The sequence below is a fragment of the Prionailurus viverrinus genome, chromosome A3 (genome assembly GCF_022837055.1).
Source record: "Prionailurus viverrinus isolate Anna chromosome A3, UM_Priviv_1.0, whole genome shotgun sequence".
NCBI classification, from domain to species: domain Eukaryota; kingdom Metazoa; phylum Chordata; class Mammalia; order Carnivora; family Felidae; genus Prionailurus; species Prionailurus viverrinus.
In genome coordinates this window covers 122,172,423-122,187,708 of record NC_062563.1, presented here as the reverse complement: position 1 = coordinate 122,187,708, position 15,286 = coordinate 122,172,423, and the positions used below count along the sequence as shown (strand labels likewise).

At 37.5% G+C, this 15,286-nt stretch overlaps 1 protein-coding gene across 3 annotated transcripts in view; it reads right to left on the bottom strand.

Annotated features, from left to right (window-relative positions):
* The window catches only part of ATAD2B (ATPase family AAA domain containing 2B), a 167,452-nt gene that overhangs the window by 141,653 nt on the left and 10,513 nt on the right, over positions 1 to 15,286 (bottom strand). For 2 of the 3 annotated variants that reach the window (XM_047852433.1, XM_047852434.1), the window contains exon 2: positions 3,324 to 3,475. In XM_047852433.1, the coding sequence (XP_047708389.1) occupies positions 3,324 to 3,475 (152 nt within the window). Of the gene's footprint in view, positions 1 to 3,323; positions 3,476 to 8,337; positions 8,362 to 15,286 lie in introns of those variants that run through there. The other variant, XM_047852435.1, reaches the window with a different exon arrangement.

The window sequence follows — 15,286 nt, the reverse complement described above, 5'->3', positions numbered from 1 at the left end:
AGAAGACAATGCTTACTTGGCTTTTACTTCATTGCTAATGAAATCTGTTTTAAAAAGGAAAAATAAAAACTTATTCTTCAATCAATCCAATTATCTTACAATCATAGATTATCATTTTTCCATTACCATTTCTTTTTATAAAAATGAAAAACAAGAAAGAGACAGAATATTAAATATCTGGATATGAAGAGAACACTAGAATTTTAAGAGTTGGCCTTCCTGTATAATAATACATAAGCCTAAAAAGCCCCATGAATCAAAGTTCCCAAAAGTTAATCGCTTAAAATGTACCTAGGTGAGTTCACTGTTTAAATGAAAGCTCCTGGAGCACCTGGGTGGTTCAGTCGGTTAGGCATCTGACTCTTGATTTTGGCTCAGGTCATGATCTCACAGTTCATGGGATCGAGCCACACGTCAGACTCTGTGCTGTCAGGAGAGCTCATTTGGTATTCTCTCTCTCCCTCTCTCTCCACCCCTCCTCCACTCTCTCTCTTTCTCAGTAAATAAATAAATTAAATAAACAAACACATTTTTAAATAAATAAAAATTGTTCTGCCAATCAACAGTAATTTCTTTTTTTTTTTTTTTAATGTTTACTTTTGAGAGATAGGTAGACAGACAGAGTGTGAGCTGGGGAGAGGCAGACAGAGAGAGGGAAACAGAATCCTAAGCAGGTTCCAGACTCTGAGCTGTCAGCACAGAGCCCGATGTGAGGCTCAAACCCACGAACCGCGAGATCATGACCTGAGCCACAGTTGGACGCTCAACCGACTGAGCCACCCAGGTGCCCCCACAGTAATTTCTTTTAAAAATTTAGTAGTCAAGGGCGCCTGGGTGGCTCAGTCGGTTGAGCGTGCGACTTCGGCTCGGGTCATGACCTTATGGTTCGTGAGTTCGAGCCCCGCATCAGGCTCTGTGCTGACAGCTTGAGCCTGGAGCCTGCTTCAGAGTCTGTGTCTCCCTCTCTCTCTGCCCCTGCCCTGCTCACTCTGTCTCCGTCTCTCAAAAAAGTGAATAAACATTAAAAATATATATATTTTTTTAATTTAGTAGTCATTACAAAGTCCTTTAGGATTCATTATTTTTCATGGTTAAGACTAATTCTTATATATATTCACTTTTCCCCCAAATGAATTATATTTTTAGCACAGTTTTTTTGAAAGAACTTTAATAATTTTACTTTAGGTGCTCATGATAGATTATCAAAATAAAGGAATCAGGATTCTTAGGCTCATGACATAAAAACAAATACAATCCTTCAAATAAATCCTGATTTTCATATTTACACTATCTCAAAATCTAAAGTATTTACAAGGTTTCCTTAAAATTCAGTTCTGTTGAAGCTAATAGGTCAAACAGCATTTTCTATTTGGGTCATCTGAAACACCGAAATAGGGGCGCCTGGGTGCCTCAGTCGGTTAAGCGTTCGACTTCAGCTCAGGTCATGATCTCACCACTCATGAGTTCAAGCCCCACATCAGGCTCTGTGCTGACAGCTTAGAGCCTGGAGCCTGCTGTGGATTCTGTGTCTCCTTCTCTCTCTGCCTCTCTCCCACTCACACTCTGTCTCTTTCTCTCAAAAAAAAATAAATAAATAAACATTAAAAAAAATTTTTTTAGGGGCGTCTGTGTGGCTCAGTCGGTTGGGCGTTTGACTTCAGCTCAGGTCATGATCTCACAGTTGGTGGGTTCGAGCCCCGCATCAGGTTCTGTGCGGACAGCTCAGAGCCTGAAGCCTGCTTCAAGTTCTGTATCTCCTCCTCTCTTTGCCCCTCCCATGCTCATGCTCTGTCTCACTCTGTCTCTCAATAATAAAATAAATGTGAAAAAAAATTTTTTTAATTTTTTTAAACAAGAAATACCAAGATATTCTAACCCTGTAGCACTTACATTTCTAGATGAAAATTTAACTGAAAAAAACTTTTAAATTGCTATTCTGCCAAAATATAAGTAATAAATTCTGTTGGTATTCATTCTTTCTTAAGTTTTTTATTCAAGATATACTTAGTATTGTTTTAAAAAGGAGTATCATACTGAGGTACCTAAATGGAAGCAAAATTCTCTCCCCAAAATGAGTGAGGACTTTTTTTTTTTTTTAAACAAAAGACATGATCAAGATCAATTTACATAAAGGCCTTCAGAGTGGCTAAGATGTAGAAAATCTAATGTGCTATATACACAAACTGTTAAAATTATCTTACAGTTAAAGGTCAAACTTGAACACTAAAAGAACATTTTTAAGAAACATTTATCCAGAAAAAGAAGCCTGATTCACTCATTTAATAGATATAGGATACAGATTACAACAGGTAGATCAAGTCTAGAAGTGTAATTAAAGGGCAGTACTCATTTTAGTAACATCATTATAGCGACCTGGATCTGTTTTATCTCACAGATGAATATCAGAAAAGAAAAAAAAAATCAACAGGCTCTGATTCAAGATTTTTCTACTTAGCTCCCAGACAACGCAAATAAAAAACTTAAAGTGGTCCATCTTCTGAAATATATTGAAATAGATACAGACTCTTTAGGGACCAGTATATACACTGCCTATGAAAGTCTATAAAACACCAAAGATTTTTTTTCATTAAAGAGTAACAGCATCCAGAATTTACCTACAAACATAAAATCAAATAATTTTTAGGTATTTGAAGGAGGAAAGAAACCAAAGGATTTCCTTTTTACTTTTGTCTGTAGTCCACACATCATCAACACTTCTACATCAAAGACTGGAGAAAAGAGAAGCTAAGAATTAAGAGTTCAATGTTTAAATCTTTTCTGTGTGTGTACCTATCCTATCTACAACAAATTATTGCTATTTACTTTGGTAAGTGTGTAAAAATAAGTTATCCTGATACATAATGAACCAGACACAAAGTAAATTTAAGTTGAAAACGGACAAATGAAAAGATTTCTTTAAAAATTAATTTTGATTTTACTACATTTTGGCATACCAATTCAAATGTAATATTTCATAATTTTAGAAAAGAGAGATTTTACTTTACATTCAAATAAAAATATAATTCTAATCAAATGTCTTTAAACTTTCAGTATAAATATGTATGCATATTTAAGACCTATCAAATTTCTTACCATTTTAGATTTAGAAATAATGGTTTCTATGAAATACTATAGATTTTTATAAAATATGTTTTATGTCATATTTAGAGAAAATTAAAACATAAAAAAATTATAAAATAAATAATTTATAAGTATTTCAAGACACTAGTGGCTTTATAATTTAAGAAAATTAGCATTGATATGAGCTCTAAATCATATCAAATAATTCATGAAAAACCAACGGGTGAGTTCTCACTTCTCACCTGGCCTGTCCAGTTGATATATTCCATTCCTCTCTCTGACCAGTACTTCGTGATTTTGATTTGTCTTTGCAAACAGAATCAGGTTGTTTCAAAGTGCGTTTGGCTGGAGGAGACACGTGGCTATCACTTAAACTACCATCAACTTCAGCTTTCTGAAAGACAAAGTTAAAAATGTATTTATTATCCCTATTAAAAAATATATAATTCTTAAATTCTTGATAAAATATTCAACCAATAAATATTTACTAAGTGAATCTCTCTACAGGTATAGCAAATGTAGTATTCTGTAAATACAGAAACAAGGGAGTTAGAAAGATTAAATTTATAACCAGAAAAATATATAGTTTCTTATTTTTATTTTAAAATAGTTTCCGTAGGGGCGCCTGGGTGGCTCAGTCGGTTGAGCGTCCGACTTCAGCTCAGGTCACGATATCGCGGTCCGTGGGTTCGAGCCCCGCGTCGGGCTCTGGGCTGATGGCTCAGAGCCTGGAGCCTGCTTCTGATTCTGTGTCTCCCTCTCTCTCTGCCCCTCCCCCGTTCATGCTCTGTCTCTGTCTCAAAAATAAATAAATGTTAAAAAAAATTTTTTTAATAAAATAAAATAGTTTCCCTAGGAATAAACCTAACCAGAAGAGGTGAAAAATCTATACATGAAAACTATAGAAAGCTTATGAAAGAAACTGAAGAAGACACAAAAAAGTGGAAAAATATTCCACGCTCCTGGACTGGAAGAACATCGTTAAAATGTTGATACTACCCAGGGGCACCTGGGTGGCTCAGTCCGTTGAGCATCCAACTTCGGCTCAGGTCATGATCTCACAGTTCACGGGTTCAAGCCCCGCATTGGACTCTGTGCTGAGAGCTCAGAGCCTGGAACCTGCTTCAGGTCTTGTGTCTCCCTCTCTCTCTGTCCTTCCCCCACTTGTGCTTTGTCTGCCTTTCAAAGGTGAATGTTTAAAAAATAATAATAGGGGCATCTGGGTGGCTCAGTCGGTTAAGCGTCCGACTTCAGCTCAGGTCATGATCTCGTAGTTCGTGAGTTCAAGCCCCACGTTGGGCTCTGTGCTGACAGCTCAGAGCCTGGAGCCTGTTTCGAATTCTGTGTCTCTCTCTCTCTCTCTGACCTTCCCCCGTTCATGCTCTGTCTCTCTTTGTCTCAAAAATAAATAAACGTTAAAAACAAACAAACAAATAAATAAATAGATAAATAAAATAATAATGTCCATATTACCCAAAGCAATGTACATATTCAATGCAATACCTATCAAAATAACAGCAGCATTCTTCACAGAGCTAGAACAACCAACCCTAAAATTTGTATGGAACCAGAAAAGACCCCGGATAACCAAAGCAATCTTGAAAAAGAAAACCTAAGCTGGAGGCATCACACCCCCAGACTTCAAGACCTATTATTACAAAGCTGAAATCATCAAGACAGTATGTTACTGGCACAAAAACACACAGATCAATGGAACAGAATAGAGAACCCAGAAATGGACCCACAAACGTATGGCCAACTAATCTTTGACAAAGCAGGAAAGAATATCCAATGGAATAAAGACAGTTTCTTCAGCAAGTGATGCTGGGAAAACTGGACAGCGACATGCAGAAAAATGAACCTGGACCACTTTCTTACACCATACACAAAAGTAAACTCAAAATGGATGAACGACCTCAATGTAAGACAGGAAGCCATCAAAATCCTCGAGGAGAAAGCAGGCAAAAACCTCTCTGACCTCGGCTGCAGCAACTTCTTACTCAACACGTCTCCAGAGGCAAGGGAAACAAAAGCAAAAATGAACTATTGGGACCTCATCAAAATAAAAAGCCTATGCAGAGCAAGGAAAAACAATCAGCAAAACTAAAAGGCAGCCGACAGAATGGGAGAAGATATTTGCAAATGACATATTGGATAAAGGGTTAGTATCCAAAATCTATAAAGAACTTACCAAACTCAACACCCAAAAAAAACCAAATAATCCAGTGAAGAAATCGGCAAAAGACATGAATACACACTTCTCCAAAGAAGACATCCAGATGGTCAACTGACACACGAAAACATGCTCAACATCACTCATCATCAGAGAAATACGAATCGAAACCACAATGAGATACCACCTCACACCTGTCAGAATGGCTAACATGAACAACTCAGCAACAACAGATGTTGGCGAGGATGTGGAGAAAGAGGAACCCTTTTGCATTGCTGGTGGGAATGCAAACTGGTGCAGCCACTCTGGAAAACAGTATGGAGGTTCCTCAGAACATTAAAAATAGAACTACCCTACGACCCAGCAATTGCCCTACTCGGTATTTACCCAAGGGATACAGGTGTGCTGTTTCAAAGGGGCACACGCACACCCAATGTTTATAGCAGCACTATTGACAGTAGCCAAAGTATGGAAAGAGCCCAAATGTACATCAACAGATGAATGGATAAAGAAGATGTGGTATATATGTGTGTGTGTGTGTGTGTGTGTGTGTGTGTGTGTGTGTGTGTATACATATATATATGAACATAAGGGAAGGGAAACAATATAAAAACAGGGAGGGGGACAAAAACATAAAAGACTTAAATATGGAGAACAAACAGAGAGTTATTGGAGGGGTTGTGGGAGGGGGGATGGGCTAAATGGGTAAGGGGCATTAAGGAATCTACTCCCAAAATCATTGTTGCACCATATGCTAACTAACTTAGATGTAAATTAAACAATAAATTTTAAAAATAAAAATAGTTTCAGGCCTACGGAAAAGATGTATGTATCTTTTTATGACATGATTCCTCATTCTCTCCTAAATACTCCAGTGCATACATGCCAAACCAAGGATATTTTGATACATTAGAGTCATATAACCCTCCCAATAGGATATCAGCATTGATAAAATGCAGCGCCAATCCACAAACACATTCAAACTTTACTTGATCCAGATTCAGGATCCTATCAGAGAACATATATTGCATTTAGTTATCAGATCTCTTCAGTCCCCTTCAATCTGGAATAGTTCTTTAGGCCTTCCCCCATCTTTCATGCCCTTGACTGTAAAGAGTACAGGCCTTTTGTTCTCTAGGATGACCCTCAATCTGGATGTGATGCTCCAAATAACCACATTCTTGCAAAGAATATGCACAAATGATACTGTGCATGCTTTACTTACCCATCATTATGTGTAACTTTCATCACCTGGGCAATTTGGTATCTGCCAGGTTTCTCCACAATAAAGTCACTATTTTTCCCTTTGTGTTTGATCTAGATTCAAGGTGGAATTATTCTGATAATTCACCAATATCCTGTTCCTCATCAAACCTTCACCCATCCACCAGCCATTAGCATTCATTGACTATTTCTGTTTTGATCTAATACCATTGTGATGGTGATTACCTAATCCCAACATTCCTTCTCCATTTTTTAGTTGGCATTCTACTTTAAAGAGCTTTCCCTCCATCCCTTTGTCAGAATTCCTTTACTTACTACTTTTATCAGTGTAGATTCATGGATTCTTATTTTATACTATATGTTATAATCCATTATTCCATTTTGCTGCTCAAATTATACAATATTTGGCAATCAAGGGCCCTTAGAAAGTGGTTCCTGTACCTTTTTGATATGTCCCCATCATTTTGACTACTTCCTTGCTTTCTGACACAAAAGACATCTCTAAATTCATCTTATACTTTCCCTCCCTGATTCTAAAATTAGCCATTTCTCCAAGAGATACCTGATACCTTTTAGTCATGGATAGTATTTAGAAACCAAGATCTGGGCATTAGGTGTGCTCATTGTTACTAGGGTTTCACAGCTACAGAGTCCTCTCAGAAGAGAGTAGGAAGGATATGAATATATATACATACATATAAACATATCTATACCTATTTCTTTACCTGTGCATAAATAATAACACATGCATACACACCAAGGCTTCTAATTCTAATTCCACATCTTAAGTTTCTTTCTAGACTTTCCCCTTTTATGTTTGTAAGCTCTTCTCGGGGAGAAACCTGGCTTCCATTTATTTGCTCTTTCAATTAATTTGCTTAACATAATCAATTTCTCAACCAGAGATGTCCACTTATCACATTTCCATTATTCCCTCCCCAGCCACATGTCCTCTGACTACAGGAAGGTCAGTATCCGCACAGCAGCTCTTGTCTTCACCATTCAATTCCCTGGATACTGGGCAAATGGATAAGAGACTGGAGGGAAGATTAACCTTCCCTTTAGAGAAGATTTAATTCATATGTTAATGCTTTATTACTTGACATTATAGATCAGTATTTCAAAGGTATATATGACCATTTTCAATATACTACTATATATACTATTTTATTTTTTATGCCACAAATTTAAGAAAAAATATAAGGACTATTTATTTCATAAATGCACATTTCTAAATCATATTTTCCCAAAGTAAGACAACTACATTACACAAATAACTAGTCAAAATGTAGCCTAACAAACAAACTTAAGAAATGCAGTGCAGAGCCTGCTTGAGATTCTCTCTTCCTCCCTCACCCTCAAAATAAATAAATAAAAACTTGAATGAAAGAAAGAAAAAAAGAAATACTTGTAATAGGGACACCTGAGCAACTCAGCCAATAGAGCATGTGATTCTTGACCTTAGGGTCATGAGTTCAAGCCCCATGTTGTGCACAGAGCCTACTTTGCTAAAAAATTTTTTTACAAAAAGCCCAGTTTCTAATTTTGTGCTATAATACAATTTGCCATGAGCTTGTTCTAAAGCCACAAGACCAGGGGCACCTGGGTGGCTCAGTCAATTGAGCATCCAACCCCTGATTTCAGCTCAGGTCATGATCCCAGAGTCATGGGATTGAGCCCCCATGTCCAGCTCCATGCTGAGTACGGAGTCTGCTTAAGATTCTATCTCTCCCTCTGCCCCTCTCCCCTACTCGTGCTCTCACTCTATAAACAATAAACAATAAATAAACAAACAAGCAAGCCTGCCAGCCAGCCACAAGACCACACTCATACTGAAAGACACAAAGGGAATGGGGTACCTGGGTGGCTCAGTCAGTTGAGCATCTGACTTCGGCTCAGGTCATGATTCCACTGTTCGTAGGTTCGAGCCCCGCATCCGGCTCTGCGCTGACAGCTCAGAGCCTGGAGCCTGCTTCGGATTCTGTGTCTCTCTCTCTGCCCTTCCCCACTCACTCTCTCAGAAATAAACATTAAAAAAAAAAGGGGGGGGGGGAACAACTAGATATTCAGAGTGTCTATAATTAAGGAAAATTAACCTATTAGTTGTGTAACATACAGTACCACTTCAAGTTATCAAGAAAAAGTGTTTTTTCACTAGAGGGGGAAAAATTATTTAAAATGCAATTCAATCATGTAATAGTACTTTATCAATAAACATGCTTACTGTACTTAACAAATGAGTGCTTTTCAAAATTGTACTATTTCACTTCCTCAGGCTCTTGCCTTCTCTAACCCCACCCTTTTCAGAGTACATTAACTAGCCCAAGGTCACATGGCTAACAAATGACAGAAGAAAAAAAAAAATTAGGTCCTGCCATTCCTAACATACATCTCTTACTACTATCTCAAACACTCTACCTTAGATATTTATAAAAATACTAAGGTTAAAGTATGTATTAATCGTCATCTAACTACTCATCCAAGACTTAATTACTGTCTACATTTGTCACTACAAAATGTGCTCCACCCCAGACCTAACCAATCAGAAATCATTTTTCTTTACATGATCCCCAGGTGATTCTTGTGCACATTAGTGTCTGAAAAGCATTATTATATGACATACTTATCAAATAGTCACTGAGAAAGCAATGTCATGTGTTCTAAGCTAAAGCATGTTTGTGAATACAGAAATGGAACGGATACCTGTGAACTACTTCCTCAATTTAGATAGTTCAGGCCAGCATTATTCCTCCTAATCAAATCCCATCACTCACCCTTCAAGACCCATCATTTCCTGGGTGCCTGGCTGGCTCAGTTAGTAAAGCATGCAACCCTTGATCTCAGAATTGTGAGTTCAGGCCCCCACAGTAAGCAGAGCTTACTTTAAAAAAAAAAAAAAAAAAAAAAGACCCATCTTTTCTTGAAAATCTTACCTGAAGGATCTGATATAAATTGACCTTTTTCCTCTACTAGCTGCAACTCTATTATATATTTTGGCATTTGATTATATTCAACTCAGTATAATATGTTTACCATCTTTAAAATGTCATATTCTAAGTCTTGAGATTCTAGCAAGATTTTAAGTTCTCATGTACAAAAAAAATACTTCATTTCTTTTTAATTGCACACCATAGCGGGGTGGAGGCTCAAGATTTCCCAAAGTTCATTCAGTAAATTATTAATAGGAATTATTAGGAGAAAAAAAGGAAGGTTCAGAATCAAGTAAGTTTGGAAATAATAGGTTCAAGGTCTTCTGCTGTAGGACTTCTAAGAGTCTTATTTAGTATGTTAATATGCACTGTAAACCTCTAAATATGGAGGACAGTATATAACATTTCACAGACTTATTTGATGGAACTCTTTTTTCATGGAGCATCTATAGATCCTGAAGTTTTACAAACATACTCTGGGAATAAGTACTACACACTTATTGAATTACAGACATTAGTAAAATATCTGAAGTCTAGTCATTTTTTAAATAATTTGGGTACTACATAACTCTTTGAATATCAATTTAAATGAGTCTGTAGGTTTATTTGTTGGTCATTCTCTCATATTCTACTAGCTTTTTTCAGTTCTATTCAGGAAGGTCTCTCAAAGCGTTATCTGCACACTAGCTGAATCAGAAATCACCTGATTCCTCATTAAAGAAATATAACCTGCTAAACTAGAATCTCTGGAGTTGGAATATTTTTAATGAGGGCCTCCAAATGATTCTTAGTATCCAAAGTTTGAGGACTTCTCCCATATAAAACAGTTTAAGTATATGAGGCACATCATTCTAACTGCTGCACTATTCTACTGTATTTTTCTTATCTTGGTAGGGTTTTAATTTTGACTTGCCTCTGTGACAGAGACCTCAGAATAAGTAACATTATAAAAAGCTCCTTCCCTCCAAAGAAATCTAGGGATTTAAGCAAAGCAAATAACCAAAATGTAAATACATACAAAATAATTACTTCACCATTTAATTAACTTCAAGCTTTGGGAAAGCTTTTACCTACAAACCTGATGATACTAATAGTTAACCTTTAATAAGATGATCATAATGCTCAACTTCAACTTTTTCATCTTCAAAGCATTTTACTAGTTAATTATAACCTAACCCTTTGAGGGAAGGCGTTGCCAGTTTCAGGACTAAGATACTTAAGAGAGATTATGCAATCTACCCACAGTCATTTAGCAATGTGTGTCAGAGTGATTACAATCCATGAGTAAGAAAGGCATCTCTGACTAAGGGAATAATTTCATTTAACAAACATTTATTGACGACTCTACTGTGTACGTAAGACTTAGAGGACAATGGTAAAAAAAGATTAAGACCCATTTGAACTCAATACAAAATCTACTGGGTTGACAGTCACAAGGATAATATATGGCATAATATAGTGAGGAACATGATTCAAAGATGAGATAACTTCCAAGTGAAGTATAATAGTAAGTGCCAAATGCTACAAAAAATAAAAGTACAATGAAAAGATAAAGTTATTCCCACCTAAGTGGGAATTCTAACCCCAAGAAGAGTTAAATTTTTCCAGTTAGCAAAAATCATGTTCTCCTGGAGTCTGAGGCTCTTTAGTCATGCTCATCAGCTACTACAAATACTTGCCACTATTCTACCACAAATCTTATAAAAGTAGGCAAAAGAATTTGAGAATAACAAGCAGAGAACTTATGCTGCTCTACTTTTTAGGGAAGACTTCCTGCCCAGATCAGAATTTGTCAGAAATCTAGAACCTAGGATTTTAATGTAAAGACAAAAAGAATATATCCAAGTATAGCATTAAAAAAAAAAAAAAAAAAATGATGGAGTGCCTGGGTATTCAGTCGGTTAAACATCCAACTTCATTCAGCTCAGGTCATGATCTCACGGTTGGTGGGTTCGAGTCCCACATCGGGCTCTGTGCTGACAGCTCAGAGACTGAGCCTGCTTCAGATTCTGAGTCTCCATCTCTCTCCGTTCCTCCTCTGCTTGCACTCTGTCTCTCTCTCTCTCTCAAAATTAAACATTTAAAAAGAAAATTTAATAAAATAAAAAAAATGAGACAGTCAAGGAAGTAAGTGAATTAGCAGACCATGAGATTAATTCGAGTCTTGATGATGGCCTCGTGTAGAATTATGAAAGCAGAAAATAAATTGATTCCAGAAAGTAGAGTAACTGAGAAATTAGTGACACCAGTATTCAAATAAACACAATGTAACTGCAGGTTAGTAAAAAGTGGTTATTTTTTTTCAGTGAGTGTGGGGGGGAGCCGGGAGACAGATGTTAAAGGAAGAAGCATAATGCTGAACTCTAATTTCAAAAGTTAAGTTTAGAATTCTAGCCAGAAATCTAGGGAGAGGTGTATCAGGCTGTGGGAAATGCAGCTCTGAGACAGAGTGAGGTGAGGACTAGAGGATAGATATGAAATGGCAATAAAAGGATCATAGATAATATACAGAATGAAAAACAGAGGGCAGAAGTAAAACTCTTAAAAAATGTCTATATTCGGGGCGCCTGGGTGGCTCAGTCGGTTGAACGTCTGACTTCGGCTCAGGTCATGATCTCACGGTTCGTGGGTTCAAGCCCCGCATCAGGCTCTGTGCTGACCGCTTGCTGAGAGCCTGGAGCCTGCTTCAGATTCTGTGTCTCCTTCTCTCTCTGCCCCTCCCGCTCATGCTTTGTCTCACTCTGTTTCTTAAAAATAAATAAATGTAAACTGTTAAAAAAAAATGCCTATATTCAAGCAATGAGCAGACTGGATCTTGTACAAACTAGTGAAAAATATAGTCTTTTACTAAAACAGCTTGGGGGGGTGCGGGGGGATGGGGGGTAGGGGAAACTTGGGTGGCTAAGTCAGTTGAGCATCTGACTCCTGATTTCAGCTCAGGTCATGATCCCAGGATCGTGGGATCAAGCCCCACATCCAGCTCCATTCTGAACATGATGCCTGCTTGGGACTCTCCCTCTCTCTCTCCCTCTCTCTGCCCCTCTCCCCTGCTCAGGCTTTCTGTCTCTCTCTAAAAAATAATAATAAAATAGAAATAAAAACACTGGGGAGTGGAAGTTTGTTCCGAAACAACTCAATGAGAGAAAAGCTAATAAAAAATGTGGGTTGGTAATTAGAAGGTCACTATAGGGGTACCTGGGTGGCTCAGTTGGTTAAGTGATTCTCGATTTCAGCTCAAGACATCATGATCTAATGGTCTGTGAGATGGAGCCTCACTTCCAGCTCTGCACTGACAATGCAGAACCTGCTTGGGATTCTCTCTTCCTCTCTGTTACCAAACACACATGTGCTCTCTCTCTCTCAAAATAAATAAACATGAAAAAAAAAAAGTTACTATAACTTCTAACAGGGCAACCTCTGTGAAATGCAGGGCGGAAATCGCTAGGTGAAGAACTTGGTGAGAAAGTACAGGGCATAAATATGAGCAACTCTCGTAAGAAGTGCCACTGTGAAGAAAGAAGAGACAATAGTCTAAAGAGGTTACAAAGTCAAAGAAGTCAGGGAAGAATTTTATTTTATTTAAATACCCCCTTTATTTTTTTTCTCAAGTACATTCTACTCCCAACATGGGGCTCGAACCCATGACCCCAAGATCAAGAGTCACATGTTCTACCAACTAAGCCAGCCAGGTACGCCAAGAATTTTCTTTTGCTTTTCTTTTTTTTAAGTTTATTTATGTATTTTTGAGAGAGAGAGAGAGAAAGCATGAGTGAGGCAGGGACAGAGAGAGAGGGAAAGAGAGAATCCCAAGCAGGCTCCACACAGTCAGCGCAGAGCCTGATGTGGGGCTCAAACCCAGAAACCGTATGTTCTGAGATTATGACCTGAGCTGAAGTCAGATGTTTAACCGACTGAGCCTCCTAGGCACCCTAAGAATTTTATTTTTTAAACAGATAAGATGACCTGGGTGGCTCAGTCAGGTAAGCATCCAACTCTTTATCTCAGCTCAGGTCTTGATCTCAAGGTTCTTCAAGCCCCCACTTCCCCCACCCCCACCACAACCTCCCCGCATTGGACTCCGAGCTGGGCATGAAGCCTACTTTAAAAGAAAGAAAAAAAAAAAAAGGATAAGATGACCTGGTTTCTTGTAAATAGAAGGACACATGGAAGAGAATAAAATAAAATTTTAAAGAGTAAGATGACTGATGAGAAAAAGATCCTCAAAGAGACAAAACATAAACAAAATAAGAACATTATCGCCCAGGTTAGATCAAAAAGTATATGAGTACAATCAATCTTTTCCAGTTTCCTTTGTAAGACAGTCTTTTTCCCTACCTTTTTAAAAAATAAGTACTCCTGCTTTCATGAGAAAGCTTAGAAGTGCGGTCAATTTCTTTTTCTTTCAGCAGTTACCATGACTGCAGAAAACAAAACTCACACGGCTATTTATTTGCTTAGGGCCAATATGATTCTACAAAGTCCTCAAACTTCAGGCACACAAAAGGTCCTACATTTTCCTCAAACATCCCAAAAGCAATGGCTTACTAGTTTAACATTTCTAAGCAAGAATGAATATGTGAAAGAATAGACAAACAAAATATATAGAAGTGAGCTGAGGAACTGTAAAAAGACAAAAACAATCTATTGTAAGTTATAATGCATTTTTCTTCCTGGAAGATAATTTTCAATCTGAAAATAATACATACTTTAAACAAGAGACATGGGTACAGAAAAATGCCACAAAATTTAAATACTGGACAGGACCAGTCTTATATTGCAGCACTACCACTGAATTAAAAACTACCATTTACCTCATAAGATTATTTAGAAGAACCAGTGAGGTAGTAGAAGTAACAAATATTAAACGTACAGCCTGACAGTGGATACAGTCTGAAGTAAGGATACTTGCTTGGCTTTCTAGGATTAATATAATTCCATAAGCTTATTAAATTCTCTTTAGCGATTCATTCTTTTTCACAAACAAAATTTATTAAGCACCTGTTACTGTGTTAGATACTAAAGATACTTGATGATGAGATAATCTCTGCCCTTCAAGAAAGTTAAAGTAGGGGCACCTAGGTGGCTCAGTAGGTTAAGTGTCTGACTTCGGCTCAGGTCATGATCTCACAGTTTGTGAGTTCAAGCCCCATTTGGGGCTCTGTGCTGACAGCTCAGAGCCTGGAGCGTGCTTCGGATTCTGTGTCTCCCTCTCTTTCTGCCCCTCCCCTGCTCATGCTGTCTCTCTCTGCCTCAAAAATAAGCAAACACACAAAAAATTTAAAAAAAGAAAAGAAAGTTAAAGCCTAACTCCTCCAATTACCCAGTGAGAAGTATATAAGAAGAGTGCTGAGAGCATTGGGGAGTGGTGTGCATATTGATTTTAGCCTGTTTAGAGGACAATATGGAAAAACCTATAAAAATTTAAAATACATACACCTTAACCAAGTAATTCCACTTCATAAAAAAAAAAAGTAATTTTCTGCTACATCTTTTATAATATTAAAAACATAGAGGGACACATGGGTGGCTCAGTCCGTTGAGCCTGAGACCCCAGCTCAGGTCAAGATCTCACGGTTTGTGAGTAAGATCCCCACATCCAGCTCTCTGCTGTCAGTGAAGAGCCTGCTTTAGATCCTGTCTCCCTCTCTCTCTCTCTCTGCCACTCTCTCCACTCTCCACTTCTCCACTCTCTCTCTCTCTAAAATAAACATTTTAAAAAATTTAAAAAAACAAAAAAATGGAGATAATTTGTGTACTAAGAGGGAACAGCTACAGAAGTGATGGTATAATAACACAACAAAATAGAAAATTATCAAGAAGAATATGCAAGAATATACACAATACATAGTTTACTATCATAAATAGCATATAGATTATA